The 27,999-nt window shown below is 46.2% G+C and overlaps 1 protein-coding gene and 1 long non-coding RNA gene across 6 annotated transcripts in view; one reads left to right on the forward strand and one right to left on the reverse strand.

Moving 5' to 3' along the window:
* On the reverse strand, positions 1 to 27,995 carry LOC113904100. Its single transcript, XR_003514405.1, has 3 exons — positions 27,874 to 27,995; positions 27,362 to 27,488; positions 1 to 1,235 (listed from the first exon to the last, which is right to left on the reverse strand). It is a non-coding gene; the product is annotated as an uncharacterized LOC113904100 (long non-coding RNA).
* Positions 1 to 27,999, forward strand: part of ASAP1 (ArfGAP with SH3 domain, ankyrin repeat and PH domain 1) — a 339,676-nt gene that overhangs the window by 280,219 nt on the left and 31,458 nt on the right. For all 5 annotated transcript variants that reach the window (XM_027560830.1, XM_027560831.1, XM_027560826.1 and 2 more), the window contains 11 exons: positions 9,236 to 9,323; positions 11,400 to 11,448; positions 14,572 to 14,735; positions 16,303 to 16,436; positions 18,443 to 18,534; positions 21,787 to 21,973; positions 22,210 to 22,295; positions 23,650 to 23,765; positions 24,077 to 24,144; positions 25,306 to 25,413; positions 26,867 to 27,095. In XM_027560830.1, coding sequence (XP_027416631.1) covers positions 9,236 to 9,323; positions 11,400 to 11,448; positions 14,572 to 14,735; positions 16,303 to 16,436; positions 18,443 to 18,534; positions 21,787 to 21,973; positions 22,210 to 22,295; positions 23,650 to 23,765; positions 24,077 to 24,144; positions 25,306 to 25,413; positions 26,867 to 27,095 — 1,321 coding nt within the window. The remainder of the gene's footprint in view (positions 1 to 9,235; positions 9,324 to 11,399; positions 11,449 to 14,571; positions 14,736 to 16,302; positions 16,437 to 18,442; positions 18,535 to 21,786; positions 21,974 to 22,209; positions 22,296 to 23,649; positions 23,766 to 24,076; positions 24,145 to 25,305; positions 25,414 to 26,866; positions 27,096 to 27,999) is intronic.

The following is a 27,999-nucleotide window of genomic DNA, read 5'->3' on the forward strand; positions in this document are numbered from 1 at the left end:
GTATCTGCTTGTTCACCACCCTTGTGTCTGCGATGCCTTCTGGCCACGTGGCCCGGAAAGCAAGCGCATGTTGTAACCAGCCTGAAACTCTGCCCCCGTGTGTTTAACATGTGGGGTTCAGTCAGAGGGTTTAGGAGATTCCTTCACGAAGGAAGTCGGTCCTTCTTCGTCCTGCCTGGTTCTCCTGCTCCACCAGAACTTTGCCTTCTGCTCCCTCGAAACCGAATCGGGTGTTCCTTACTTTTTTCATCTCATCTCTGGGAAAATATTATTGGCTGTTCTGAAGTTTGAACACATCTAGATGCTACCCAAATTATCTCAACAGCTGGCTCTTTTTTCAGAAATCTGTGTAACTTCACACATATTTGGAAAACCTAAAGTTTTCTGAATGCCAGGTTCACCATTTGCCTGGAGAAAAGCAGTTAACTGCCAGAGGTGCTGGTGCGATTGAATGAGGCACCATGCTGTGTGTGGGCCACAGGTAATAGCAGTTGGTATTTGTGTTACCAGCTAGTACCAAAGAGAAGTTGCTATTTGTGCTACCTCATCCTCGGACATCCCTGCAGGTACTAAAATCTGTTGACAGGCAGCCTGCCCTGCTGCAAACATTGGAAATCGTGAGTCCACCTCTCCTGCGCCCGGAGCGGGCCAGGGAAGTGGGTCCTCTCCACCTAACCTCTGACCACCTCCCACTGGTTTGTGTTAACCTGGTCCCTACTTTTCACTGGCTTCAGGCCACACTGTTTTTACTGCCAGTTACATCGCTTTGTAATCACATAACCTGCCCCCACAGAAAGATCTCTGTGGCCAGTTTTAGCTGGCTTCTCCAGACATTGCAAACACCTCTGATTCCTTAGAAACAGGTTGAAAATCAGGGCCAGCAGTTTCCTGAGAAAACATGCGGAATTCAGTGACCTTTTGAAAAGTGGATAAAACAGCTTTTTTCGGTCAGGAAATACAGGGTCTTTGTTTGGGACCCCTTAATTAAGACAGGGGAATTCCTCATGCTGGAAAGGCCCAGTCACTTTGGCAGGTTCTTCTTACCAGGTTGACTTGGGAGAGGGTCAAGTATGTGTTTAGATTGGTGAGCCATGGCCTGTTGGCTTGACCACACACTTGCGTTCTGCTCCAGGGACCGTTCGTCTCTCCAGCTGACTGTTTTGGAAAAAATCCATTTTCTGTATACCTGCACACATCCCGAGATTTCTTCTACAATTTCACTGCTTCGCACATACCTGTTCAAAGACAATTTTTTTTTTAGTTTACTATTCAAAGTAATGCAGCACTTGGGGAATCAAATTCAGTGAAAACCTCTGAATCAGCTGTCACAGTAATATTGATCGTGTCTAGTATCTGTTCAGTGCAGCATGAGATGTTTTCATTTCAAAACACCAATTGTGACAAATCTATGGCAAATGTTAGCATAAAGCTTAAGGATAAAACTGTTTATGTTAAGCCACTAGACTATTATAAATAAATTTCTGTATCTTTGTATTGTTTGCTTTTACTTTAGTTTTTTAGCATAAGCATTGCATTATCAGTATATAATACAATAGAACAAGCTATCCAAGAAAGAAAATATAAGGATTATATGTGAAGTACCCCTTGACCATAATAATCCTGAGAAATTAATTTCAAAAGTATAAGAAGCTAGTGTCCTGTTCGCCTCTGAGTTCCCAGTGCCTGTGCTCTTTCTAGTCCTTTCCTCTGATGCCAGCTTTTGTTAAGATACTTTACTCCTCACTTGTCAACTGGGATGTTGACAGTACCTGCCTTTCAGTGTCACGAGAGTTAGATGATTCATTTAAAGCTTTATAGAACCTGGACCACGGTAAGTGTCACTCAGTCGTGTCTGACTCTCTGCGATTCCATGGACTGTAGCCTGTCAGGCTATGTCTCTGGGATTCTCCAGGCAGGAATACTGGAATGGGTTGCCATTCCCTTCTTCAGGGGATCTTCCCAATCCTGGGATTGAACCCACATCTCCCACATTTCAGGCAGATTTATATTTACCATCTGAGTCACCAGGGAAGCCAAATGTCTGGTAAACTTAAATGATTACTCATCTTTGCTGGTAGTTAAGGCTCCAAGCTTCCAATGCAAGGGGCATGGGTTCCCTGGTCAGGGAACTAACATCCTACATGCCACGTGGTGTAACCAAAAAAAAAAAGTTTTTAAAAATCTAATTGGGGTGACGTCACCCATCACTGTGGGCCCAGACTACCATGATTTGAGTCAAAATAACACTAAATTCCTCATAGTAGTGCCCAATTCATAGGTATATGTAAAGATTAAGTGAGTTCATTGATTGCAAGTAATTAGAACACAATGGGAGTTGGAAGTAGCCCTCAATAAATGTCAGCTATCATTATTGCTGTTACGATCATCTTCTTCCCTCATGTGTTAACGTCTCGTGTTTAATCTCACTTACTGGAATTCCTTTGTACTGCTGTTTCTTCCTGGAAGGACTTGATGAAGCTCATCTGAGGCACCTGTCCTCTCATAGGAATTTCATTTCTTCCTGTTAGAAGTGGACAACACTTCTGGCACCTCCAGGCATCACACTAGAGCAAGAATTTGATTCTCTGTCCCTATCCTTGGGCTCTTTAGACCCACAGGCATTTTCCAGGGAATCTTGTTCTCCATCTTGTCCAGAGCCCGGAAGATAACATTCAGCTTCAGGACTTCAACAGAGGCTCTGAAAGCCCGCTCACAACAGGTTGCTCCCCACCTTGCAGAGTGTTCAATAACCTGGTTTGTGTGATTGGCCTCTGTGGAGGCCAGCCTGGACCCTGCCCACTTCCACATCTTTGTCCCTGTTGTCACTGCAGGAAGAGACCATTTTCCTCTCCCCACGAGATCAGACGCAGCACTGTGAATTATAAAAGGGCAAATCCTGGAGCTGATTAGACCTGGGCTCCAACTCCTGGAGGAATGATGCTAAAGCTGAAACTCCAGTACTTTGGCCACCTCATGTGAAGAGTTGACTCATTGGAAAAGACTCTGATGCTGGGAGGGACTGGGGGCAGGAGGAGAAGGGGACGACAGAGGGTGAGATGGCTGGATGGCATCACTGACTCAATGGACGTGAGTCTGGGTGAACTCCGGGAGTTGGTGATGGACAGGGAGGCCTGGCGTGCTGCGATTCATGGGGTCACAAAGAGTCCGACACGACTGAGCGACTGAACTGAACTGAACCAACTCCTGAAACAAGCTGTAGGACCTTGGATAAGTTACTCAAGGCTTTAGAGCCTCCGTTTTCTCTGATGTCAAATTTGTATAATTTGCTTATTAAGATATCTTATTCCCTTCTAACTTCCCAAGTGACTCAGTGGTAAAGAATCCACCTGCAAATGCAGGAGATAAGGTTTAGGTGCTCAATAAATGAAAACCGCTACCTTGCCCCCAAAAAAACCAAAATACTTTGCAAAAGCCAGAAGTTTTAATGTACTAAAGTTTTGGAGTTAAGATCTCTCTTCAGTGGTAGGTGTTCAGTGCATGCCTAACTTCTTATCCAGGATTTGTGTGGTTGTTGATGGTGTACCAAACATATGTGTCCCTCTAAGGCATGGTAGGTGTCTAAATAAATATTGAACAAAAATTGAAATGAGTGTAAAGATCTAAACAGCTGTGTTAGCAAGCATTCGCCTAGGAAATGAAGAGAGCTCTATTATTTTATTTTTACCTCTTTCTACCCAGCAGCCTGAGCCTGGCTGGGTCAGCCTTATTTTCCAAGTAATTAATACTTGTTCACTTGTTTGTGCAGTGAGCAATCCAGCTGAATGATGGGGGGAAATAACTTCATTTCTGGATACTAATTCCAGTAGCAGCTGTTTTCTGCTAACAGAAATACGCCTGCGCTAACAACTTCACACTTCCAGCAAAAACTCTTCACCGCAGTGCATGCCGAGCTGTGATGGACAAATGTGTGGTGTTTGTTTTCTTTCAGGAGATGCAGATTCATTCTGTTTCTGCACACATTTGTGATGACTTTCCTAGCTGAAGGGCATCTTCTGTTTAGGGTGGCAGAGCGTTTATGTCAGAGGGGTGATGTCTTCATCACTTCTGTGCAGGGAACGTGTCAAGAGCTTACCGAGTGGAAACATGTTCAGAATCCTGCGAGTGGCTTTGCCAGGTGTGTGTGTGCACACATGTGCAAAAATGAACACTTATGTGAATAATGTTAACTGGAAAAAGCAGTTTGCAAAACAATATATACAGATGGAACCAACCCATATTTTTCTAAAAACAGACTTTTCACACACACGCATATCTTGTTAAAATCAGGTATTAGCCATGAGTGTCCCTGGGTGTAAGTAGGATTAACAAGTAATGTTCAGCTTCTGCTTTGTACTATCTCTGTCTCCCAGTGTTTCTTCCAGAAATATGTGTTCTTTTAAGGAACAGTAAAAGCTGTAAAAGGACAAGCCTCAAAGTTTTTCAGGGAACAGAGCTGGAACAGTCTTCATTTTTGAAAGACATCGTAACAATGTTGGGGTGGGGGCACTTGGAGCTTTTTAAACTTGCTGTTCAGCAGAGCCTACAGGGGCGCAGGACCCTCCCCCCCCCCCCCATCGTTCAAATGCGGGCCCTGGGAGAGCCACCTGCTACATAGAGGGATCTTGGGAATAATGAAAAGTCTCTTTTCAGCAGTAACTGGAGTCCCCAGCCATCAGCACCAAGACCATCACTTTGATTCGGGCCCTGTCATCGCTCACCAGTCTTACTCTCTCGACTCCTCTCCCAGCCATCTCCCTAGATGTCGGTGGGCTGGTCAGTTCTGCCAGGGTGTCCCATCAATGTAACTGCCGCGCTCCTGGGAAGGGGCACGAGTCCTCCGCTCCAGCCGTAGTGCCCTCCGTGTTAACTTCCTCATCACCTTTAGCCTTGTCCCTCTCACTCCCAGGGGCCTGCACCCTCGCCTCTCCCCCTCGGTCCTCGCCCAGGGACCAGGCCGCCCCTGGAACCTTGCAGAAGTCCCAATGCCCTCCTGAGCTCAGGCTCTGGGCGCTGGGCATGTCCTCGGTCCTTGGTCGGGTCTGTTTCCCATATCTGCTGGGTGGCACAGACCGCCTGCCCTTTGTATGTGCTTAGATGGGCTTGAGGCTTCTGCAGTATTTTGTCAAATGCATTAAGTGAAGAGGTGTTTCAAATAGGGTTCTAAAATTTCTCTTTGCATCAATTATAAAAGCTAAATTACCTGAGAAGATACCAGAATAGAAGTTCATATTTGGCGCCTTTGCTCTGTTTATTTCTAGTCCTTACTCTTCTCAGAGGAGGTGTTCTCGTGGACTGTGGCTTCGGGCTGCCGCCGGGGCAGGACTGGGGGGCACGTGGCTGGTTCCCTGGTGCTCCTTCCCGTGGAAGCGGAAGGGATGAACGCCAGGCTCTGTGCTGCTCGTTTACTAGGAGATTTTAGGGACGCCAGTTAAGCTCTCTGTGCCTGTTTCTTCACCTTAGTTAGTAAAAGAAACTAAAAATAGTCCCCTCGCAGGTGGGTACATGAGATAGGTACGCGTAAGGCTGAGAAATGCGTTCATTCATTTGGTAAATATTTATTGAGTGCCTGCTGCATGCCAGACATTTTAGTGAACAAATCAGAAAGATGTGTGCTCTTTGTGGGAAGAAAGACAAGCAGTAAAGGGGAGTGAGAAGAGCCCAGAAGGCAGTACAGTGGAGTGTGAAGGAGTAGGAAGTCCAGGGAGGGAGGTCAGGACAGGACCACCCCTCCCTCCGGGGACTTGGTGGACTTGCTGGTGGGAGGAGCTGAAGGGAGTCGGCCCAGAGGTGTAGGGGGGAGGCCAGTGCCGCTCGCTGCCAGCAGGGGGAGCCGCAGGCCAAGTGGCAGGATCCGAAATCAGAAGGAGTCTGAAGGTGGTCCACGGGGGTCCTAACCCAGACTGGGGCTTTTATTCCAAGCGTGATAGGAGTCATCAACGGTGAGGACTCAATAAATATACATTTCCTTTGTGTCCTTTCCGTTTTTGTTTTTTTGGGGCTTTTTTTGCTTTCCTGTAACATAAACAGTATGAAAGCATTTCCTAAACTGTTCATCAACGTTGTAGCCCAGGGCAGGTCATTTAGTCTGTGATTTTAGTCTGCTGAACTGGCAGGAGAGATTATACCTTCCCTAATCAGTATAGCTGTCAGTTCAGTTCAGTCGCTCGGTCGTGTCCGACTCTTTGCGATCCCATGAATCGCAGCACGCCAGGCATCCCTGTCCATCACCAACTCCCGGAGTTTACCCAAACTCATGTCCATTGAGTTGGTGATGCCATCCAGCCATCTCATCCTCTGTCGTCCCTTACTCCTCCTGCCCCTAATCCCTCCCAGCATCAGGGTCTTTTCCAGTGAGTCAACCCTTCGCATGAGGTGGCCAAAGTATTGAAGTTTCAGCTTTAGCATCAGTCCTTCCAAAGAACACCCAGGGCTGATCTCCTTTAGAATGGACTGGTTGGATCTCCTTGCAGTCCAAGGGACTTTCAAGAGTCTTCTCCAACACCACAGTTCAAAAGCATCAATTCTTCGGCGCTCAGCTTTCTTCACAGTCCAACTCTCACATCCATACATGACCACAGGAAAAACCATAGCCTTGACTAGACAGACCTTTGTTGGCAAAGTAATGTCTCTGCTTTTTAATATGTTGTCTAGGTTGGTTATAACTTTCCTTCCAACCTGTACATTAGTGCTAAAGGTCTAGAAAGGACTTTGAAATTTGAGAAAGTTACACAAACCTGGCGTTCCAGTGATGACTGTCATGATTCCAAGCCTTCTGGTCCCTTGGTCCATAGACTCTGTTTCAGCGTCTCACTCCACTTCCTGGTGTTCCTGGGCTCGTGACTGGTCACGTCTCAAAAACTGTGTTCTCTGCTCTCCAGATTCGCCCTTGGAGTGGTAGGTCACTTGTCCCACTAGCATTTAGAGGAAGAACACTGCAGGCATGACCTGTCTGTCAAGTGAAGTTCATGTCGACATGGCAGCTGTCAATTCAGCAGACTGGACAGGCTAACACGGGAATGAGGATCACGTGTCATCTTGTCTTTGAAGTTGTGGGTCAGTCATGGAATGACGTACACTGCACAAAGCCCTCGTCCTCAGAAGCTTCCAGATAACATACTTTGAGGTAGCCCATGCTTTGAAATGAAAGCATGGTGCTGTTTAATTTTCCAGAATCAGTTGACACTTAACTGAGTATGTTTTCCTTTTTAAAAATTTTGTCTGTGTTGCTTGGTTGTGTCTGCTGGTGAGGTGGTTCATAAACAGTAGAGTCACGAAGATTTGGGAAGGAAAAAGAAATCCAGTTAACCCTCTGCCACATTCAAATATGAATGGTGTCTCAAAAATTCTTAAGGTCTTTGAAGAGCTTTCTCTATTTAGGTTAAGAAACTTGCAACCCCTTATTACACATAATCATGTAAGCCTGGGAAGTTCTTCCTTGTGTCTGGCTCAGACCTTCTACAATTGGAGGGCCTTTCTCCTCCATCTGTACAAATGGAAAACAGCTGCCCAACCTTCCCCAGTGACAACCCTTCACGTCCCGGCAGACGGTTAAGTCACGCCCCAGCCTCTTTGCTCCAACCAAATGATGCCTTTAAACCCGCTTCAAAGTCCCCATTTTCCACTCCTTTAATCATCCCTTGATCTTCCCTAAGCTTTTCTGTATCCTCCTTCAGAATGTGGCTGCCACATTGGAACGTGGTAGTCTGCAGTCTCACCATTAACTGGGCTCACTATCTTTTCAGCCTGTCAGATGTCTTTGTCATTCATACGGGAAATCCAGCAATTTTACCAACACGCAAAAGGATGAGGACTAGCAATTCCTTTTACGGTGGACCCAGCCAAAGTTTGTGGTTGTAGCCGCCGGTTTTGGAGACTTGAGGCCTTTAGCAACCCAAACCCCAGATCTGTTCTAAGAAAAATTTGCAGACCCACAACCTCCTTGCCTCCCTATTCTGGGTTTGGCAGTCAGTCTGTAGTACAGGGCACTGTTTCTTCTTAGGCAAAACCACCCTGTACAGGACTTGACTTCTGGTTTCTATGCCTAAGTCACATGTGCCCACAAAGAACATGAAATCCCTGGATTGTCTTCTCACTTCCTGCCCACAGAGAGCTTGCTTTGGAACGGATAAACTCAGGACATAGGGTATCTAATATCCTTTCTATGTCTGATATCCTTGAAACCACAGAGGAAGATCTCAGAAGTTGTTGAAACGGAAATTAAGTGTCTGGTAGCCATTATTGAGAATGAGAGGCACAGTGTGCGTCTGAAGTATTCTTGATCATAATACGCCACTGAGGGGCCCCCTTTCTACTTCCTCTCCCTCTTTTCCCTAAAGACTCAAGTTGGTTGGGTGGTCATGCTCCTGGCGTGGAGGTTGTCAGCATGATGACCTTCAGCTGGGGTGGGCTTGCAGACCTGACTTTTGCAGGCTTCTACTGAAGCACAGCCAGGCCCAGGCACTCAGGCCCTTCACCCCTTGGTCTGCTCCTTCCAGAAACTGGCATTCATCATTGACCAGAGTGTGACCACGGACAGATGCGGGCAGGAGGGCTGGAAGGAGCTCTGAGCAGAGTGATCATGTGGCAAGACTCTTTTAAGGCAAAGCCTACATTAGCATGACTGTCTAGACGCTCCAGAGTCTGTGTGAATTATTAATATATGCGTGACCAAGAGACTGGCCGGGAAGTGATAGGAAATCTTCATTATATTTTCCTCCAGATTTTGGGGTTGGTTAAGCAAAGTCTCATGGGTGGTAACTGTCCTTGTACTTTTGGGGAGAAGTAAAATGAATTTTGTGTGGCAACTAAAATTTGTGGCTACCTGGGACATGGGATTTGCAGTGACTGGTGACTGGGGTCATTGTGAGTGGATAAAGAAACTACACTCAGCTGTGTTTCACAGTAAGTGATTCAAGTGTCAACTCTGCGCTCGTGTACGTGTAGATTCCAGAAAGTCACAGTTCCTTGGGTTATACCCACTGGTCATTGAAAGAGAGATGAATTATCTTGGTTCCATCCTCATTAACCACTGGGACACTTACGCACAGTTAAAAGCCATCGAGTAGGCCGCCTAACTTTTTTTTTTCCTTCTTGTTTAATGAGATTAAGTGTTCCAGTAGGGTGAATTAGACCTTATCGAAGGTATGATGAACTCCTGACCTGGCCCACGGGCACGGGGCCAGCGGGGGTGGCGGGCTGTGTTGCGTTTAACTTCTCTGTTTTCTGTCATGTCCAGTCCAACAGACAGCCAGCCAAGCTGAACCTTCTCACTTGCCAAGTGAAGCCGAATGCCGAGGACAAGAAGTCTTTTGACCTGATATCACGTGAGTCCTTTTTCTCCCGGGTCAGTTACTGTGGATCCTGCCACCTGCCCGTTCCTGTTCTTTGGGTCGGAAGTCATGTGTTTCCCAAGCAGGGCTCCTTGAGAGGAGGTGTATACTGGGCACACTGCTCTGGGAGGAGCCTGGGTCTCTCTACACAGAACTCACCTGGGGTAGGAAGGCAGAAGCGACCTGCAGGGGAGGAGAATCTAGATATGTCCAGTAAACCAGGCCAGTTCTTGACCATGAGCTTTATCCCCTGGGAGGGATTTCCCTGAGCACGTTCCCCTTGTTCTCCTATGTGTGCTGAATCGGTCTTTAATGTGATGCCCAGACATAGGTCTCTTTTAAAAAGTCGCGGGATGACTCTGATGGAAGCGCAGACGGGAGACTTCCCTGGTGGTCCAGTGGTTAAGACTTTGCACTTCCAAATCACGGGGTGCAGGTTCATTCCCTAGTCGGGGAACTAAGATCCCACATGCTATGCAATGTGGTCAAAAAATAAAATTTCAGTTAAAAAATAAGAAAACAGAAGCACGGACATGGACTTGACAGTGAGGTGTGCTGCTATGTCTGCCCAGCTCCAGAGTTTTACCCCTGCAGAATCTCTCTGAAAGGAGAAGTCATTTCCCTGCTGCCAAGAACTGCCTTCTGACGTCCTAAATCAATGACCCTGTGCTCTGTCCTCCATGGGTCGGAGCATGCTTTTGGCCCATCCACCCCCTCAACTGATAGCCTGTGTCCTCATAGTCTTTGGAGGGAAAGGAGATTGTTTTCCTCTAGGCTGGCTCCCTGTGCTTTCATGGGTGCCCCTGGTACTTTAGTACTTTGGCCACCTGATGCAAAGAGCTGATGCTGGGAAAGGCCGAGGGCAGGAGAAGGGGGCAACAGAGGATGCGATGGTTGGATGACATCACCGACTCAATGGACATGAGTTTGCGTAAACTCCGGGAAATAATGACGGACAGGGAAGCCTGGCGTGCTGCAGTCCACAGGGTAGCAAAGAGTCAGACACAACTGAGTGACTCCAGCCACAATATGTGCTGGGTGCTTTATGTCCATGATGGGTAATCCTCTGAAAAACCTTGTCATTTTCCTGTTTCACAGAAGAAAAAACTGAGACTCAGGAAGGTCCAACGACTTAACATAAAGCCTCAGTAGTAAAGCTGGGGTTCAGCCGGGGCGCTTGGGTTCCAGCACCTGTGTGGTGTACTTGGGCACACGCACCGCCTCTCTCGCAGGAGGTGGGGGCGCCTAGCCTGGAGCAGTCACTGAGTGAGTGACTGCCTAGAAAGGGAAGCGGATAAGACAGTGGTAGTTGGACCTCAGTGTATGGAAGCATCCGAGTAAATCCCATATTCTAAGGAAGACTTTCCTTCATGCACACCTGCCCACACTGCCCAGGTCCAGCTGCCCCCTCCTTACGTGGGTCACACCTTGGAGGATGACCCTCCAGCAGGGCTTGAACCCTCCCTTCCTGAAGCCTGATTTAACCAGAGAGCAACCTCGGGCAGGACTTGTCTGAACATCAGGGCTGCCCTGTGAGTTATGAATTCTTACAAAAAGAAATTCTTTAAAAAGAAAAACCAGTGAAAGGCAAATTGGAAAAGGAAAGTGAAATACTAATACTATGGCAGCTAGCACTCTCTGATTTTTTAAGATCTACTTGAGGGACTTCCCCAGAAGTCCAGTGGTTAAGACTCCAGACTTCCAATGCAGGGGGCGCGGGTTTGATCCCAGGTAGGGGAACTAAGATCCCACATGCCGGGTGGCGTGGTGAAAAAGAAAAAATTATCTGCTTGACCAGGTGGGACCCATCCCCCTTCCCACTTGTTTTTCAAAAGCAATGCTTAGGCATTGGGTGGTGTTTGCAGTTACCTTCTGTATTCCTGTTTCTCTTCAGAAAAGCAGTATTGACACAGTGAATCGTGTAACTGCTGAAACAAAAAGGTGCAAAAATAATACCAGAATCCTACTTTCAGTGTGTTCTCCTCAGGAACTTTTAAAATCTGTATTAATACCTGAAGCATGCTGCTTTCTAAGATTTTGCTTTTTTTTTTCTCTTTTTTTGTATTTCAGATAACAGGACGTATCACTTTCAGGCCGAAGATGAGCAGGATTATGTAGCGTAAGTAGTTTTGAAATCACAGCACAAGGCCTTAAACTGAAAAAAGCACCTTTATCTCTTCTGTATAGTATACTTAAAAGTGTTCTTTTTATTACTAAGAACCAGTCCTGGTGGGTTTCCCCTGCTTAGCTGTCAGCCCTGGGCTTTCCCATGGGTCTCTTCTTTTAGTCTGGGGTGCTCAGTCAACTCAGGTGTCCCCTTCAAGGTTCTGCTCAAGCCTCACTGCCCGAGAGGTTTTGCTCCCTCCCCGCAGGCCTCTTCACACCCCTCTGGGTCCCCTGGCTCAGTCTCAGCCCTCTGGAGACCTGGAGCTCCTGAGGACAAGGACTGCGCCTTCTGCATTTCTAATCCCACCATCTACACTTGGAGGGCTTTACTCAGCGCTGGAGTAATTCATGTTTGGGGGAGTGGCTCCATTTGGGATTCTCTCTGGGTTCCAGTAGTTGTGATGGCAGACTTGATTTTGATGGAGGAGATTCTGGCATCCTTCAAGTCACACATTTTTCTCCAAGTTACACAGAGGAAGTTCCACTGCCTCATTGAGCTGTTGTCTCATGTGAAAGCATCCAGTGAACTGAGCAGAGAAATCCTTTATCGGCCCACCAAGGAAGGAGGCAGGTCCAGCTGAAGAGCAGCTGAATGTTTGAGGTCAGGCAGACTTGATTTCTAGTCCACAGTCTGCCTGTTAGTAGCTTTTGGATCTTGGTAAGGTCATCCCACCCTGGCTTTCTTGTCCCTGAGAGGGTTACAGGCCTCGCTTGCAGAATTTTGAGACTTGAGATGAAATGTGTGGTGGTGGTGGTGGTTTGGTTGCTGAGTTGTGTCCGACTCATTGTGACCCCATGAACTGTAGCCCACTAGGCTCCTCTGTCCATGGGATTTCCCAGGCAAGATTACCAGAGTGGGTTGCCATTTCCTAAATCCTCATACAGTGCCAATTTTTTTTTTTACTCCTATAAACTCAAAGTGGCTTTTAAAGTATTAAAACACAATTATGCACTATTTTACTTTTTAATAATTTTTTATGTGCCGGTTACTTTAAAACAATTTTAAAGGTTTTTGAAGAATTTTCAGAAATAGTTGCTTTGATTCTCAACCCTTTTGAAATGAAGCTATTCTACCACATTTGCTTTATTCTTCCAGAAAATGAATTGTCCTTTAAATGTATATTTTTGGATCATCATGACAAACTTTTTTATTTATTTAATTTGTCATGAGTTCTCAAGTAAAGAGGTAAATGTGGCATAACAGGAGGAACTCTGAAAAAAGGGGGTCAGCAGAGCTGTTTTCTCATCCCAGTCTGACGTCAGTCCCACTATAGGGCTCTGGGCAAGTCACTGAATCTCTCTAGGCCTCTGTCTCTTTAAAGCATTGTAAACCCTAACTCAGAGGCTTATTGGAGGATTATATTTCAAAAATTGTAAGTACTTGGCACATAGTAGATACTGGTAATATCAGATAGCCAAAATACCAAAATGCCTAAGGAAAGCAGTATAGAGACTCCAGCATTATCAATACTACTGCTAATAAAATGCACAGGGACCTGCCCTATGGAACCCAGATCCTTACATTGTTTTTAACAGAATAATTTCTAGTTTCTAACTTGAGACTACATGATAGAAAAAGTATTTTTTAACTTACAAGGTAGTAATTGCCTACCCCGTCCCTGGACTGTTGGTTTTGTCTGAACAGTTGGGTTTTCTGCATCACAGAGGAAAAGCTGAGCTACACAATCCTGTTTCTCAGGACATGGTGAGGTGAGCACCACCTAGAGTCAAAGCTGTGACTCGCAGTTCACCTATACCAGGCGCTGTGGTTTTTAACTCTCACTGCTGGCTCTGTCACTCCTTCCAAACCTCTTGTAGACAGACTTTGCTTCAAGTGCACACATCCTTCAAGACACAGTTCTGGATCACTGTGTTCTTTATTGAGAGTGGTATTAATTTGGCTTTTTTCCCCCTCTCATTCCTGAAAGAAATATAACTCCTTACAGATTTGGACAATTACTGAAAAGTACAGAGTGAAGGCATTCCATCTGGTTCTTTTTCCTACAGAAAAATCACTCAAGAGACATCCAGTATTCACATTTTGGTGAATTTTTTTTCTAGCCTTTTCCCCACAAAATATACAATTCACGAATACATTTAAATTTGAGGTTATATAACTTTTTCCTGTTTATTTCACAAAGCATTATATTGTGAGCATTTCCCCAGTGTCATCCAAAAATTAGTTGGAAACTTAAATTTTAGTATTTGAGTAACTAGTCCACTTTGTGGTTATTTCATACTCTGCTAATCAACCCTGTTGTTGTGTATTTAGGCTGTTTTATGCATAGACTGGTAGTGAAGAGTTATTTTGTTGGGTCCATATTATGGTCATGCTGTATGTATATTTTAATAGCTTGCACTTTTCATTTCATATAACAAACATCAGCATGTTTCCATGTCAGTGTACCTTTTTTGTAAGCATGAATTTTCATGGAAAATGAAATATTCCTTCATTTTCACTTTTAAGTGCCCCTGCTGATATGGACTTCCAAAAACAATGCCTTTTGCTAAGCCCTCTTTCCTGCCTCCTGTTCCTTTCTCACCTGTGCTTTCTCATCCTTTCACTGGGTTGAGCCCATGCTGAGTCCTCTTCCTCCCTTTATTCTGGCTGCATGTAAATACAGGTATCATGGGTTTCCCAGGTGGTATTAGTGGTGAAGAATCTGCCTGCCAACACAGGAGGTACAAGAGATGCGTCTTCAATCCCTGGGTCAGGAAGATCCCCTGGAGAAGGAAGTGGCAACACACAGTATTCGTGCCTGGAAAATCCCATGGACAGAGGAGCCTGGCGGGCTACAGTCCATGGGGTCGCAGAGAGCCGGACATGACTGAGCACACAGCACGTGTGTTCACACAAGCCTCTGGTCACTGATGTTCACCATCTCATCTCACCTTGCGCGCTTTTCTCCTGTCTGTTGTTTTCCAATCTCTGACTCTTTCTTCCAGGTTTAATTTCTTTCATTTTCCCTCCTGTTACTGCTTGAGTTCTAGATGAAGATCCAAGTTGTTTGCAGGGGAAGGAGAACGCAGCGGCCAGCCAGGCACTCACGTCTCCTTCCTCCTGTTCTGGCGGCAGGTGGATCTCGGTGCTGACGAACAGCAAAGAGGAGGCCCTCACCATGGCCTTCCGGGGGGAACAGAGTGCTGGGGAGAGCAGCCTGGAGGAGCTGACGAAGGCCATCATCGAGGACGTGCAGCGGCTCCCGGGCAACGACGTCTGCTGCGACTGCGGCTCGGCAGGTATTCTGGCTAGGGCTGTAAGTGAGCGCGTCGTTCGCACGCCCAGCACATACTCCCAACCTGAATGGTTCCCACCTCCGAGTGCGGTCACCCGTGCTGTCCGCTCCATCTGGGACATCCCCCCCAGCACCGCCTTGTTCTCCCTAAACAGCACCTGCCAAAATGCCCCCTGTCCTGGAAGGCCCAGTTAGATCAGCATTATGGACGTGGAGTCCGTCACCCTGGGTTCGAATCACCAGCCCGCTCCTCACAGTCTGGACCACCTCATGCCCGGTCCCCAGCTAGTCTCATCTTCAGTTTCGTCGTCTGAAAAGTAGGATGACGAACGAAGTTCAGCTGCCGCGAGGAAGCAGTGGAATGGTGTCTCCAAAACTGGCTGGCACACGGTGCCTCTCTGTCCTTCCTTTCTGTTCTGTAAAACTTCCCCAACCTCTGTATCACACGGATGTTCTCAGATGGCATCTGTGTTGTGTTCATATTGACACTGTGTGCGTGCTTAGTCGCTCAGTCGTGTCCAACTCCGCGACCCTATGAACTATAGCCCACCAGGCTCCTTGTCCATGGGATTCTCCAAGGAAGAATACTGGAGTGGGTTGCCATGCCCTCCTCCAGGGGATCTTCTTGACCCAGGGATCAAACTCACATCTCTTAGGTCTCCTGCATTGGTAGGTGGGTTCTTTAACACTAGCACCACCTGGAAAGCATATTAACATTAGCTAACATGTATCCAGTGCTTACATTATAGTAAGGATTGTGCCAGTTGTTTTGCTGGTCTTTTCTTACTCAGTCCTCACAGAAGGTCTCCGGGTAGGATAACTGATCTTATCCCCATTTCACAGATGACAAATCTGAGGGACTGGAGAACTTGAGTGACTCAACCTGAGGTCACACATCTGGTAGGGCTCAGAACATCCGCCTGCAAACCCGTTCTTAAGCATTATGGCCGACTTTTTAAATCGTTGATTAGTTCAAATGGACTCTTCTATACAACAGGCCATAAGCCCCTCAGAGGCAAGCCTCGGATTTTCTACTTTTGTGCACGTGTGTGACGCTGCCTCACACAGTGTCAGGATGGCAGAGGAGCAGTAAATAGAAGCTTGCCGCAGACAGAGAACCCTCAAGATTTGGGTAACAGAAGTATTCGTTCCGTTGCTCTAGGGCACTTGGGGGCTGTAGAAGCTGTCTTACACCAAGAGGTGCTTGCGAAGAAGCCATACCCAGGATAACAGGTCAAGGCGAGTTAACCAAGTGTGCGGGTTAACGATGGCCGCAGAACCCAGTCCCTTGTGAGCTGTACTGAGAAGTCCTTTATCAGGGTGTTTCATAGGCCTCACATTTTCACAAAAACCAGGCACTGAATTTTGTTTTCAGCTCAGTATTGAAGAGTTATTTTTCAAATTTGTCTTAAAGAAAATTTGCTCTCTGACAAGCTGTTAGTTTTAAAAATAGCTGCTACTTTCCATCTAAATCTTTCCCTTATATATTTTAAAAATTTTACTACTGTTGGAGCTTCCTCTGTAATTGGCACACTAAATTAGATATCATGTCTTCAAAATCCTCTCCACAGAACCCACCTGGCTGTCCACCAACTTGGGCATCTTGACCTGTATAGAATGTTCCGGCATCCATAGAGAAATGGGGGTTCATATTTCTCGCATCCAGTCTTTGGAACTAGACAAATTAGGAACTTCTGAACTCTTGGTAAGTAGCGACCTGTCACGAATACATTTAATATATTGCATTGCGTGTTTTGGTTTCTGCTGAGTACAAAGAATTTAATTCTGAGTTCAGTGAGTTTGCATAGATATTTAAAATGTAAATTTTGAGGTATGTAACACTGACTGTTTCTGTTTCCTGAAGAACTGGCGAATCATGCATTTCTATAATTAGCTTGCAAAAACTAGCTCTTTGCCTCTGGGATAGCCTGTTTCAAAGTTGCTTTTTTTTTTTTCTTTTAGAATTAGTGTTTATATGATTCACTGTCATAACAGTAAAGGGAGTTAGATGTCAGACTCACGTGTTCACTTTATCTAGTGGCTTACATTATTAAAAATAATGGCTAAAGAGTTTTCTGTTTTTTTTCTGTTTGTAAAAGTGCATATGAATTAGGAATGGCCTATTAGCCACTGTCATAAACCAACCACTCCTTAACCCATAACTTCTTCAGGTGGAGGGAAAAAATTGTGTGCAGTTGTGGTGCTTAGCTTTATGGTACAGAAAGGACACCCTCATCAAGTCCAAATTAAATTGGTCCCACAGTTCACCAAATAATAGGGGGAAAAGGCCCATTCAGAGTCTCCTATAATGCCTTATGGTCATCAGCACCATCTTGCCTATTTGGAACCTGGTGCCTATGAGAGAATCTTTAGAGGGTTTGAAGTGAAACAGGGCTTCTTCTCAGACAGGAAAGACTCTTGAGCAGAACCTGAGGGAGCCTGGGGCCCGGAAAACCTGAAGTCTAAGCATTCATTAAGCAACAATGGTCTGTCTTGTGTTGCATGAGCCCCTTGATTTAGAAAATATGGTTCTTATACACGGCTCCCTATTCACTTCAGCATTGTAGAGAAGAGACTCAGACGTAATGCCTGCAGCATCCTTTAATGTGAAAGTGGTGCCAGTCCCCCTCCTTGACTTGGGTGAATGAAACCCAGTTTGACAACTCAAAATAGGAAGAGTCCAAATCCTAGACACTTAAATACAGTAAACCCCAGAGACCTGATTGCCTGGATGTTTCTTCACATCTATCCCCAGGTTATCTGAGTGACCAAATGACCAAATTTGTCCTGAAGAACACATTTTCTTGGAAGCGTCGTGAAAAGTTAAAGTGTTAGTTGCTCAGTCGTGTCCGCCTCTTTGTGATACCATGGACTTTAGCCCACCAGACTCCTCTGTCCATGGAGGTTCTCCAGGCAAGAATACTGGAGTGGTAGCCATTCCCGTCTCCAGGGGATCTTCCTGACCCAGGGATCAAACCTGGGTATCTTGCATTGCAGGCAGATTCTTTACCTTCTGAGCCACCAGGGAAGCCCAAGAGACTGATCACATGAATGTTTCTTCGCATTGATCCCTAAATTGTCTGAATGACCAAAAGCCCTTCAGGAAAAATTTTCTTGGAATGTTCTTGAACCTAGAAGCAAAATTTTTCCTGAGGCCTCTTCATTAATTACCTGTAGCATCTTAATTTGTACCCCAAATATAAAGGAATCTTACACTCTTCTCTGGCTAATAAGAGTAAATCTGCTTTCTCTAAAAATGAGTCATGATGGTAATTGAAAAGTTTTTGCTTTAGGCAATAGCATTTAACCTCATTCATATGAGATTCAAATATGGAACCTGCTGTTTAATCTCAGACTGTGTGTGTGTGTGTGTGTGTGTCTCTGTGTCTGTGTGTGGGACCACATCGTATTCTAGTTAAACATTTATCACATTGTGTTTGTGAAAATCATTAGTTTTCTTATCCATGGTTCCACCAGTCCATTATCTCCCATGAGAGGGAACACTCTATATTCCAGAACTGCACTCAGAAGTTCACTATCTGGCACGTAGTATATGCCCAGTAAATTATCTCTTGACCAGGTGGATGAATGGTCTGTATTCTGAATCAATTGAGGGAAAATAATATATTCAGAAATCTCCAAAGCAAGTAATAGTAAACTCCTAAACTAGTAGTAATGCGTTTACTCTGCTGCGTTTTGTTTATGTTACAGCTGGCCAAGAATGTAGGAAACAATAGTTTTAATGATATTATGGAAGCAAATTTACCCAGTCCCTCACCAAAACCCACCCCTTCAAGTGATATGTAAGTATTTCTAATATACTGAAATCTTTGCTGTTCTATAACTGTTCTTCTACCCTTCCCCAAACTTCTTCGTGGCTATGGCATTCTTCCCCACCAGAGGAAAACTCATTATGAGGAAAAAACAGAGCAAAGTACTTCTGAAATTGTTGTTCAGTGGCTTCAATCGTGTCCGACTCTTTGTGACCCCGTGGACTATAGCCCGCCAGGCTCCTTTGTCCGTGGGATTCTCCAGGCAAGAATACTGGAGTGGGTTGCCATTTCCTCCTCCAGGGGAATCTTCGCAACCCAGGATTGAACCCAGGTCTCCTGCATTGGCAGGCGGGTTCTTCACCACTGAGCCACCTGGGAAGCCCATTTCTGGAATGCACCGACTATTTTTGCCATCACCTTTCCCTAAGTAATTGTAGCTGCTCTACAATTACAATTATTACAATTAGGATAAATCTTCATAAGGACAGTTAATCCTTACTGTCACATCACATATTGTAGTAAATAAGAGACAAACTAAAGCAATGCGAGATTCCTATCAGATTGGCAACAATCCAGGTGCTTAACGGCCCGCTCAGCCAGACTGTGGGAAAACAGGCATCTCTGCTCGTGTGTTGTTGGTGGGAGTACAAATGGAACACCAGCCACAAGAGGCAAATTAGACATGTTTATCATAATTATAGATTTATTTACCCTGACTCAGCACCTGCCCTTCTGGGAGGTTGTTCCCGTTCTGTATTAGAGAAAGATTAGGAACAAAGCAGATGTCTACCTAAGAATCCCTTGGACTGCAGGAAGATCAAATCAGTCCATCCTAAAGGAAATCAGCCCTGAATATTCATTGGAAGGACTGACGCTGAAGCCGGAGCTCCAATACTGTGGCCACCTGATGGGAAGAGCTGACTCACTGGAAAAGACCCTGATGCTGGGAAGACTGAGGGCAGGAGAACGGGGCAACAGAGAATGAGATGGTTGGATGGCATCACCGACGCAATGGACATGAATTTGAGTAAGCTCCAGGAAATAGTGAAGGATAGGGAAGCCTGGTGTGCTGCAATCCGTGGGGTCGCAAACAGCCGGATATGACTGAACAACACACAGACATAGTCTGTAGTGTGGCCACACAGCGGAACACCTTATAAATGTAAAAAGGAATACAGGAGCCTCTCCTGTCCTGATCGGGGATCATCTCCAGAATGACTGTCAAGTGAAACCATCAGGGTACAGAGCAGCCTTCAGAGCATGCTGCCTTTGGAGCAGGGACGGGTGAGGGCATGGGAGGAAGTGCATATAGGCACACCTTAAACCCCAACCCAGAATCCCTCTCCAAACTCAGGAACCGAACTGGGGGCACGTCTCCTGATTAATCCCTCAGTTTTGAACTCTCGCTATTCTGTCTGGACTCCAAATTGATTTGGACAATGAAGGACGCACATAAACATATACATTTATTTTCACTTGGGTCTGCTTAAAGAAACACTGGCAAATACCCAGGAAACTAATAAAAGTCCTTCCTCTGGGGTGGGCGTGGACACGAGACCCCCTGAGTCATGAGACCCCCTAACTCATTATTGAGTCATGTGACTCTTGAAACCTATTCAAAAGGCTTTACGTTGACTTTAAACTTTAAAATTCTAAATCCTGTGGATAAATAGGAGAAAAGAGGTTTAATTCCCACTCAAGGGATCAGAGACGCAGACACCATCCTCAATGTTTTGCCAGCCCTTCCAGGGTGGTTGGTTATTCAGGCACCAAATTTGCAAAGCACTAAAGTTACCATGGTGCACATTCGATGAACGTGCTTTTTCAGTCTGAAATTATGAAATGCAATCTTCCAGAAGGCCTTTTGGCAGTTGTCTTTTCTTTGAATTCAACAAACGCATACTGTATGTTTAGTCTGCGCCTCGTATTATGTTAGATGCTGGGGATCTGGAAAAGCACAAAACTAGGTATAAATCCTGTCCTTGGGACACCTGGGTACTAACCAGACAATTAAACAATAGATTGTTTACTCATAGTTGTGGTTTAAGTGTCAGAGAAGAGAAGTCAAGGATGCTGGGGGCATGTATAATACCCTAAGCTAATCTGAGCGGCGTGTGGTTTAACCGACCATCATCCTACCACAAAAACTGCTTGCATGTCTTTTTTCCACACTAATGAGCTCAAATTGCACTGAGAAACAGGGCTTTCAGAAGCTAGTTTGATTACAAGACAACCACAACCAAATACAGTCCGGGATTACTTCACGAATGTGGTAACAGTAAATGCTCAGCTTGTACATGGCCCAGTCTTGCTCGCACCAGCATTTTTTAAGTGTTTACATGACCCAAACCTTGAAGGTGTTACTTTAGGATAAATTTTGTAAGAGCATGGATTTTTGTTTCCTACTGCTCACATGAGAGGCAGCATTGGCCCTGCCTTCCCCTTCTGAGAGCTCGTGGTTCTCTGAATCTCTCATGTAGACTCAGGAGCCAGACTCCATGAATTAGAGCCCTCTTGGAAAGTGGAAAGCACCTATTAGGTACTGTATGTTCTTTAATTCAAAATACACTGGTGAATTACTATCCTCATTTTCAGATGAAATAAACAAAAACTGAAGATTAAGTAGTTTGACCAAAGTTACGTAGCTGATATGCTGTAGGACTAAGATCGGAACTCCAGATCCATTCTTTGTGTTTTACTTTATGGGCTCATGTAATAGGGAAACTCAAAGGGTGAGTTCAGGCACGTCTGTATCCAGGATGTCAGACAGCATCACCTGGACCCTAGCTCACTCTCCTGACTCTTGTCTGACCTTTCCTCTGAGCCAATGTCAACATCACCCTTTCCCCAAAGGTGGCCATTTGGGCACTTAGGTCATAGACTCACTCCTGCAGCTAGGGAGGCAGGCTCAGAACCATTTGAACTGAAGCAGAGGAGGGATAGGTCCGATGAGAAGGAGAAATGCTGCGCCAGGCCCACCTAGGCTCTGGGCATGTTGTCCACAGCAGGAAGGACCACCATCTGTCCCCCTGGAACTCTGCACTTGGCCTGTGGGAGGGGCTTCAGCGACAGCCACGCGGAGCCTCAGTTTCCTATCAGTTTCTTCATTCTGTCTCTGCCGCAGTCAACTTGATTTAAACCTAGTCAGCTGGAATGTTGAAGAGAAGTGTGTCTTAACTAAAATAACTCTTGGCGGAACTGTTTGTCAGAAAAAATTTAAATCTTTTCTTAGCTCTTGAAAAATAAAAAAATCTGAGTTCATTTTGTTTTGGTCTATTTTAGGACCGTACGGAAGGAATATATCACTGCAAAGTATGTAGATCATAGGTTTTCACGGAAGACCTGTTCATCCTCATCAGCTAAACTGAACGAATTGCTTGAGGCCATCAAATCCAGGGATTTACTTGCACTAATTCAAGTCTATGCAGAGGGGGTGGAGCTAATGGAACCGCTGCTGGAACCCGGACAGGTAACAGCCTCCCCAAAATCAGGATGAGCAGGGATGTGGAAAGCCAGTTTAAAAGAGGACGTCATAACAACACAGAGTGAGGTGACACATTAAGTGACCATGTTTAAATCAGGACAATTTGAGACTGAAAGGGGCTGCTGTCAATAACTACTTTTGGGCAACTGGACATAAACGAAGCCTGTCTAGGCAAACCAGGACATCTCATCACCCTATTTATATTTGTTCTTTCCCTTTAGGAGCTTGGGGAGACAGCCCTTCATCTTGCAGTCCGAACCGCAGACCAGACATCTCTCCATTTGGTGGACTTCCTTGTACAAAACTGGTACAGTTTTAGTTTTCTCTGAATGTGCATTGTGAGTTGACATAAACAGCCCTCTTGGTGGCCTGGATCAGGACTCGGCAATTTTTTTCTGTAAAGAGCCAGATACTCTTATAGGCTTTGCAGGCCATGAGGTGTCTGTCACAGCCATTCAGTGTTGCCATCATAGTGTGAAAACTGCCATGATCAGTATGTAAACAAGTGAGCATGGCCATGTTCTAATAAAACTTTATTTACAAAAACAAGCAGAGGGCCAGATATGGCCCATGGCCTATAGTTGGCCAACCCTTGGCCTAGATAACTGTAAAATCCTTTCTCTGTGTCCAAAACCTGCTACTTAAGGGAGGCTGAAAGAGCAGAGACTTAACAGCACAAGTAAAACAGCTCTGTGAGTTTTTATTGTTTGTAACTTCAGTATGTGTGGCTGACTCAATTGCTAATTCAAATTTAGGACATACTAAGGAGAACAATCAGAGAAGGCAATGGCACCCCACTCCAGTACTCTTGCCTGGAAAATCCCATGGATAGAGGAGCCTGGTAGGCTGTAGTCCATGGGGTTGCTAAGAGTCAGGCATGACTGAGCGACTTCACTTTCACTTTTCACTTTCATGCATTGGAGAAGGAAATGGCAACCCACTCCAGTATTCTTGCCTGGAGAATCCCAGGGATGGAGGAGCCTGGAGGGTTGCCGTCTATGGGGTCACACAGAGTCGGACACAACTGAAGCAACTTAGCAGCAGCAGCAAGGAGAACAATATTGAGCGCAGGAGGTTTGGGTTTGTTGAATTCTTTTTTGGGTAGTTCTGTAATCCACACATTAGGAAGAGGAACTGGAGCTCATTCAAAGGAAAGTAATCAAAATAGGGGATTTGAACCCACATTCAAAGAATGGTGTCTTTGTTCTTCAAGGCAGATTGTAACTCCCAGCCTCTTCCATAGAGGTGGTTCAGTGTAGTGGTTCATACCATTGGCTCCAGAAACACTGCCTATGTTCAGATCCCTACTCCATCATCTGTGTCTTGGTAATCTCAAGGACTTTATCCTCTGTAACTGTTTTTGTCTGAAAAATAAAGTTGATAATATACCCACCCCATAAGATGGTTGTGAAGATTAAGTGAGCTGATAGGTGTAAGAGACGTGTGTCTGTCCTAAACACAGTAGGCGCTCCAAAAGTGCTGACTGTTGTCATTACGCTGCTTATAAATTCAGGTGTCATGCTAGAAACAACATCGTCTTCCCTGCCTCTAAGAAGAAGGTCTCAAATTTGACTCAGTCGTTAGCATGGGTAAAAGTGGTTCATCTGTAGTTCTAAGTTACAGAGCAAGTCATTTGTTTTCCGAATGCTTTCATTTTTCAGTGGGAACCTAGATAAGCAGACGGCCCTGGGGAACACGGCCCTGCACTACTGTAGTATGTACAGTAAACCAGAGTGTTTGAAGCTGCTGCTCAGGAGCAAGCCCACTGTGGACGTCGGTAAGTATGGCCAAGTGCCTCTTCACAGCCACGGCGAGGGGCTTCACCGGAGGTGCAGCGGTTAAAACTCCATGCTTCCAATGCAGGGGGTGAAGTTTCCATCCTTGGTTGGGAATTAAGATCCCACATGCTATGCAGTGCAGCCAAAAAATAAAATACATTTTTTTAAAAAGGGAGAAAGAATAACCACTGTAAGAGCATTCAGTCTGCTGCAACTGAGACATGCCCATTCCGTTGTACTCTGAGTCTTGTTCTTTGCCTTTTCAAGATGCATCTTAGATAATCATGCAAATGTATTCCCCCTGTTTCAGTTAATCAGGCTGGAGAGACCGCCCTGGACATAGCAAAGAGACTGAAAGCCACTCAGTGTGAAGACCTGGTAAGCAGAGTGGGAAACGGGTTAGACCCTCTGCCTTAAAAGGGCGTTCTCAGAAACCGAGACTGGGAATTAGAGAAGCAGATTTTTTGAGGAGGAGGTGAGGTGGGGGACATAGGCTAAAGAAATTCAGGCCAGCACTAAGGCTAGATTTTAAAACACAGTGAAGTGATCAATTCTTCATCCACATCTTTTCCGTGCAGTTACAGTGTAGCAGCTAAAAGGCATCTGAGAGGTCTTGTTACCAGCCAGAGGTGTGAATTGAGGTGCTGGGGATATTTTTGTTGTTTGGAGGTTTTTGGGGTGACCTACAAGTTGTCCCAAAGTGCTGCTTTTTCTTCTTTGCCAGGCCATTAGTCTTTCTCTGTAGCTTAATACTAAGTAATTATTTGAGGAATTCCCTAGCAGTCCAGCGGTCAAGACACCACACTTCCACTGCAGGGGGCCCGGGTGCAGTCCCCGGTTGGGGAACTAAGATTATGCAGGCTGTCCCCAAAAATAAAATGAAATAATAGGGCAAGTAAAGCTCAAAGTGTAATGATCCCCAGCGTGTTCAGTGCCCTGCCCTGCCCATTCTATGTACACACTCACCCCCAGCCCCACTGGTTCTTGCTTAGACCTCTGGGCCTTTACATAGAGCTTGAGTCCCTTACCCACAGAAAAGGGTACGACAGGAAGGTAAGTGATGCTCCCTGGAGTTTCTGCCAAATGTCCAGGCCCTGCAGTTGTCCTTCTTTATTTTTTGTAAGAATCCTTTGAGGAAGTTGAGTCACCCCTGCCCTATTTTATGACTGAGAAAGTGTACCCTGCGTGGAACTGGGGCCATCTGACCTTAGAGGCAGACCTTTCAAACTTTTCTAACTCCAGTTTTGCCCTCCAGCCAAGAATTTACAGTTGTAAATTCTTGAGACGCATGTTCATGATGTTAAGAAAACTTTTCATTTTGAAGAGAAGTCATCCAGATTAGAAAGGCTCTGCTTGTAATTCTTGGCAATCCCTCTCAGGTCTGTCCTGTGGCAGTCTGTCCCATTTGTATAATCAGAGTCTTGCCTACATCGCAGCTACTGGTGATTAATCTGAAACCAGGAATGAGGTGGAAGCTACTTGACGTTTATATAATGTCAGGGTGCCTCGCCTTTAAATTAAAACTGCTGTCATTTTCAGCTTTCCCAAGCTAAATCTGGAAAGTTCAATCCACACGTCCACGTGGAATATGAGTGGAATCTTCGACAGGAGGAGATGGATGAGAGCGATGACGACCTGGATGACAAAGTGAGTGGAAATGATGCCCCGGGGTTCCTAGGCGCTGCTCCCGGGTTCTGTCCCCGTGCAGATAAGAGCCATTCTTTGTGAGGCTGATTTTGGCCTCGTAACCTGATTTACCCGTGCGGGACCAGGTGACTCTGCAGCACTGAGGTTCTAAATCTGGAGGTTGCATGGCTGCTGTTGCTGTTACCGGGGGTTGGAAGTGTCTGGAATCGGAGAGGTTGGGCTTAGGCGTGCAGGCCTCAGTCATCAACATTTGTCATTCAGTTGCTCGGTTGTATCCAACTCTTTGTGACCCCATGGACTGCACCATGCCAGGCTTCCCTGTCCTTCACCATCTCCTGGAGCTTGCTCAAACTCATGCCCACCAAGTCAGTGATGCCATCCAACCATCTCATCCTCTGTCACCCCCTTCTCTTCCTGCCTTCAATCTTTCCCAGCATCAGAGTCTTTTCTAATGAGTTGGCTCTTCGCATCAGGTGGCCAAAGTATTGGAGCTTCAGCATCAGTCCTTCCAATGAATATTCAGGATTGATCTCCTTTAGGATGGACTGGTTGGATCTCCTTGCAGTCTAAGGGACTCTCAAGAGTCTTCTCCAGCACCACAGTTCAAAAGCATTAATTTTTTAAGTTGATGTTAATGAGTCATCAACATTAGCTGGCAGTTACGGCCACAGGCATGAGTGAGGTTCCCTCCCAAGAGGATGCAGAAGGAAAGGGCGGAGGGTAGTGGACAGCTTGGACATCAAACTGCTGAGTGGGAACGAACAGTTAGCATAGATTACAGACGGGGCCTCACCATCCAAACGCTGGGGAACGTGTCCTGCACAGGGGCAGTATCTGTGGATAAGGTTAAATCTGTGAGATTTCGCGAATTTATGGTTGTTAACAGAAAGGAGGGATGGGGGAAGGGACAGTTAGGGAGTTTGGAATGGACATGTACACGCTGCTGTATTTAAAATTGATTACCAACAAGGACCTACTGTAGAGCACAGGGAACTCTGCTCAGTGTTATGTGACAGCCTGGATGGGAGGGAGTTTAAGGGAGAATGGATACATGTATATATGTGAGTCCCTCTGCTCTTTTCTCAAAACTATCACAAGGTTGTTAATCGAGTATACCCCCACTACAAAATTAAAAGTTGCTTCTGAATACTGTGACCCCTCAAAGGCATGTCCCTAGGGGGACCCCGGTGATGACAGGAGTCAGACGTGAACTTTCTAGATGTTTTGCTTGTGCTGTGTCACGACTCTTTAAGTTTTCGTGTGGCTGACTCCAGATGCGCAGAACACGGGAACCCCACCTGCTCCTGAGCCTGCCCTGCCCGCGTCCCCCCACCCCCTCCCGAGCCTGCCCTGCCCGCGTCCCCCGACCCCCTCCCGAGCCTGCCCTGCCCACATCCCCCGGGCACCCTGATTACCGGCTGACCCCCGCCTGCACTGTTGTTTCGCTTGCCAGCCGAGCCCCATCAAGAAGGAGCGCTCCCCCCGACCGCAGAGCTTCTGCCACTCCTCCAGCATCTCCCCCCAGGACAAGCTCTCACTGCCGGGCTTCAGCACGCCAAGGGACAAGCAACGACTCTCCTACGGCGCCTTCACCAACCAGATCTTCGTCTCCACAAGCACAGACTCACCCACGTCACCGATCGCAGAGGCGCCCCCGCTGCCTCCCAGAAACGCCACGAAAGGTACGAGCCTTGGGAAGGGCCATGTGACTCCATCCTCAGAGCTGGGAACCTACCCAGCTTTGAGGTCAGAATCGCGGGGTAAGCGTGAGCAGCAGGGCTGTGACGTCAGCACAGCTTGAAATAGGGACCCTGCCCTCTGCTGCATTACAGCCGAGAAATAGTGTTACAGGCATGCCTCATGCCTCGTCTTGTGTGAACCTCACAGCCTCCCATGAGGTCCGTGCTTTTGTGCCCATTGTACAGGAAACAGAGCTAGAGTGACTCACCCAAGGTCGTGCAGCCGGTAAGTGGCGGAGTGGAGGTTCCATCCAGGGTCACAAAACCAGTGCTCTTTCCTGTGTAGTGCGGGGTGGGATTTCCGTTCTTCTTTGAGAAGTTTCTTTCCTACTGACACTAAAATGTAATAACAGTGATAGTTAATACTTACGAAGCTCTTGCTTTATGAGTGGCCCTAAACCTAGAACTTCTTTTTCCACACTCACAGAATGAGGTGCAAAGGACAGTTGGTGGCAATAGGCAGACAGGGGTCTGTGGTTCAAGGAGGCTGAGTCATTGCTCTGAGGTTCTTGGTGATTGGGATCCTCACCCAGGTGCTGTGTGACCCCAACCCACATTCCCGTGCTCTCTGATGAGGAGTGGTTTTTCCGTGAGATGCCAACCGGGGCAGGACTTTACCAGAGGAGGGTTATTGTGCTGGGAGTGACAGTCCACAGACCCCCCTCCTGTTTCTCTAATCCATAGAACACCCTGCCCAGAAAGTCCATGTATTCCCACCTACATGGGGACAAGTTGAGAAGCAGAAATGGTCACATTAAGGAGTCACCCTGCCCAGGGCCGAGGAGTTTCCCAGGTGGCTCAGTAGTAAAAGAATCCACCCGCCAGTGCAGGAGACCCAGATTCGATC

The sequence above is a fragment of the Bos indicus x Bos taurus genome, chromosome 14, assembly GCF_003369695.1.
Source record: "Bos indicus x Bos taurus breed Angus x Brahman F1 hybrid chromosome 14, Bos_hybrid_MaternalHap_v2.0, whole genome shotgun sequence".
Classification (NCBI taxonomy): domain Eukaryota; kingdom Metazoa; phylum Chordata; class Mammalia; order Artiodactyla; family Bovidae; genus Bos; species Bos indicus x Bos taurus.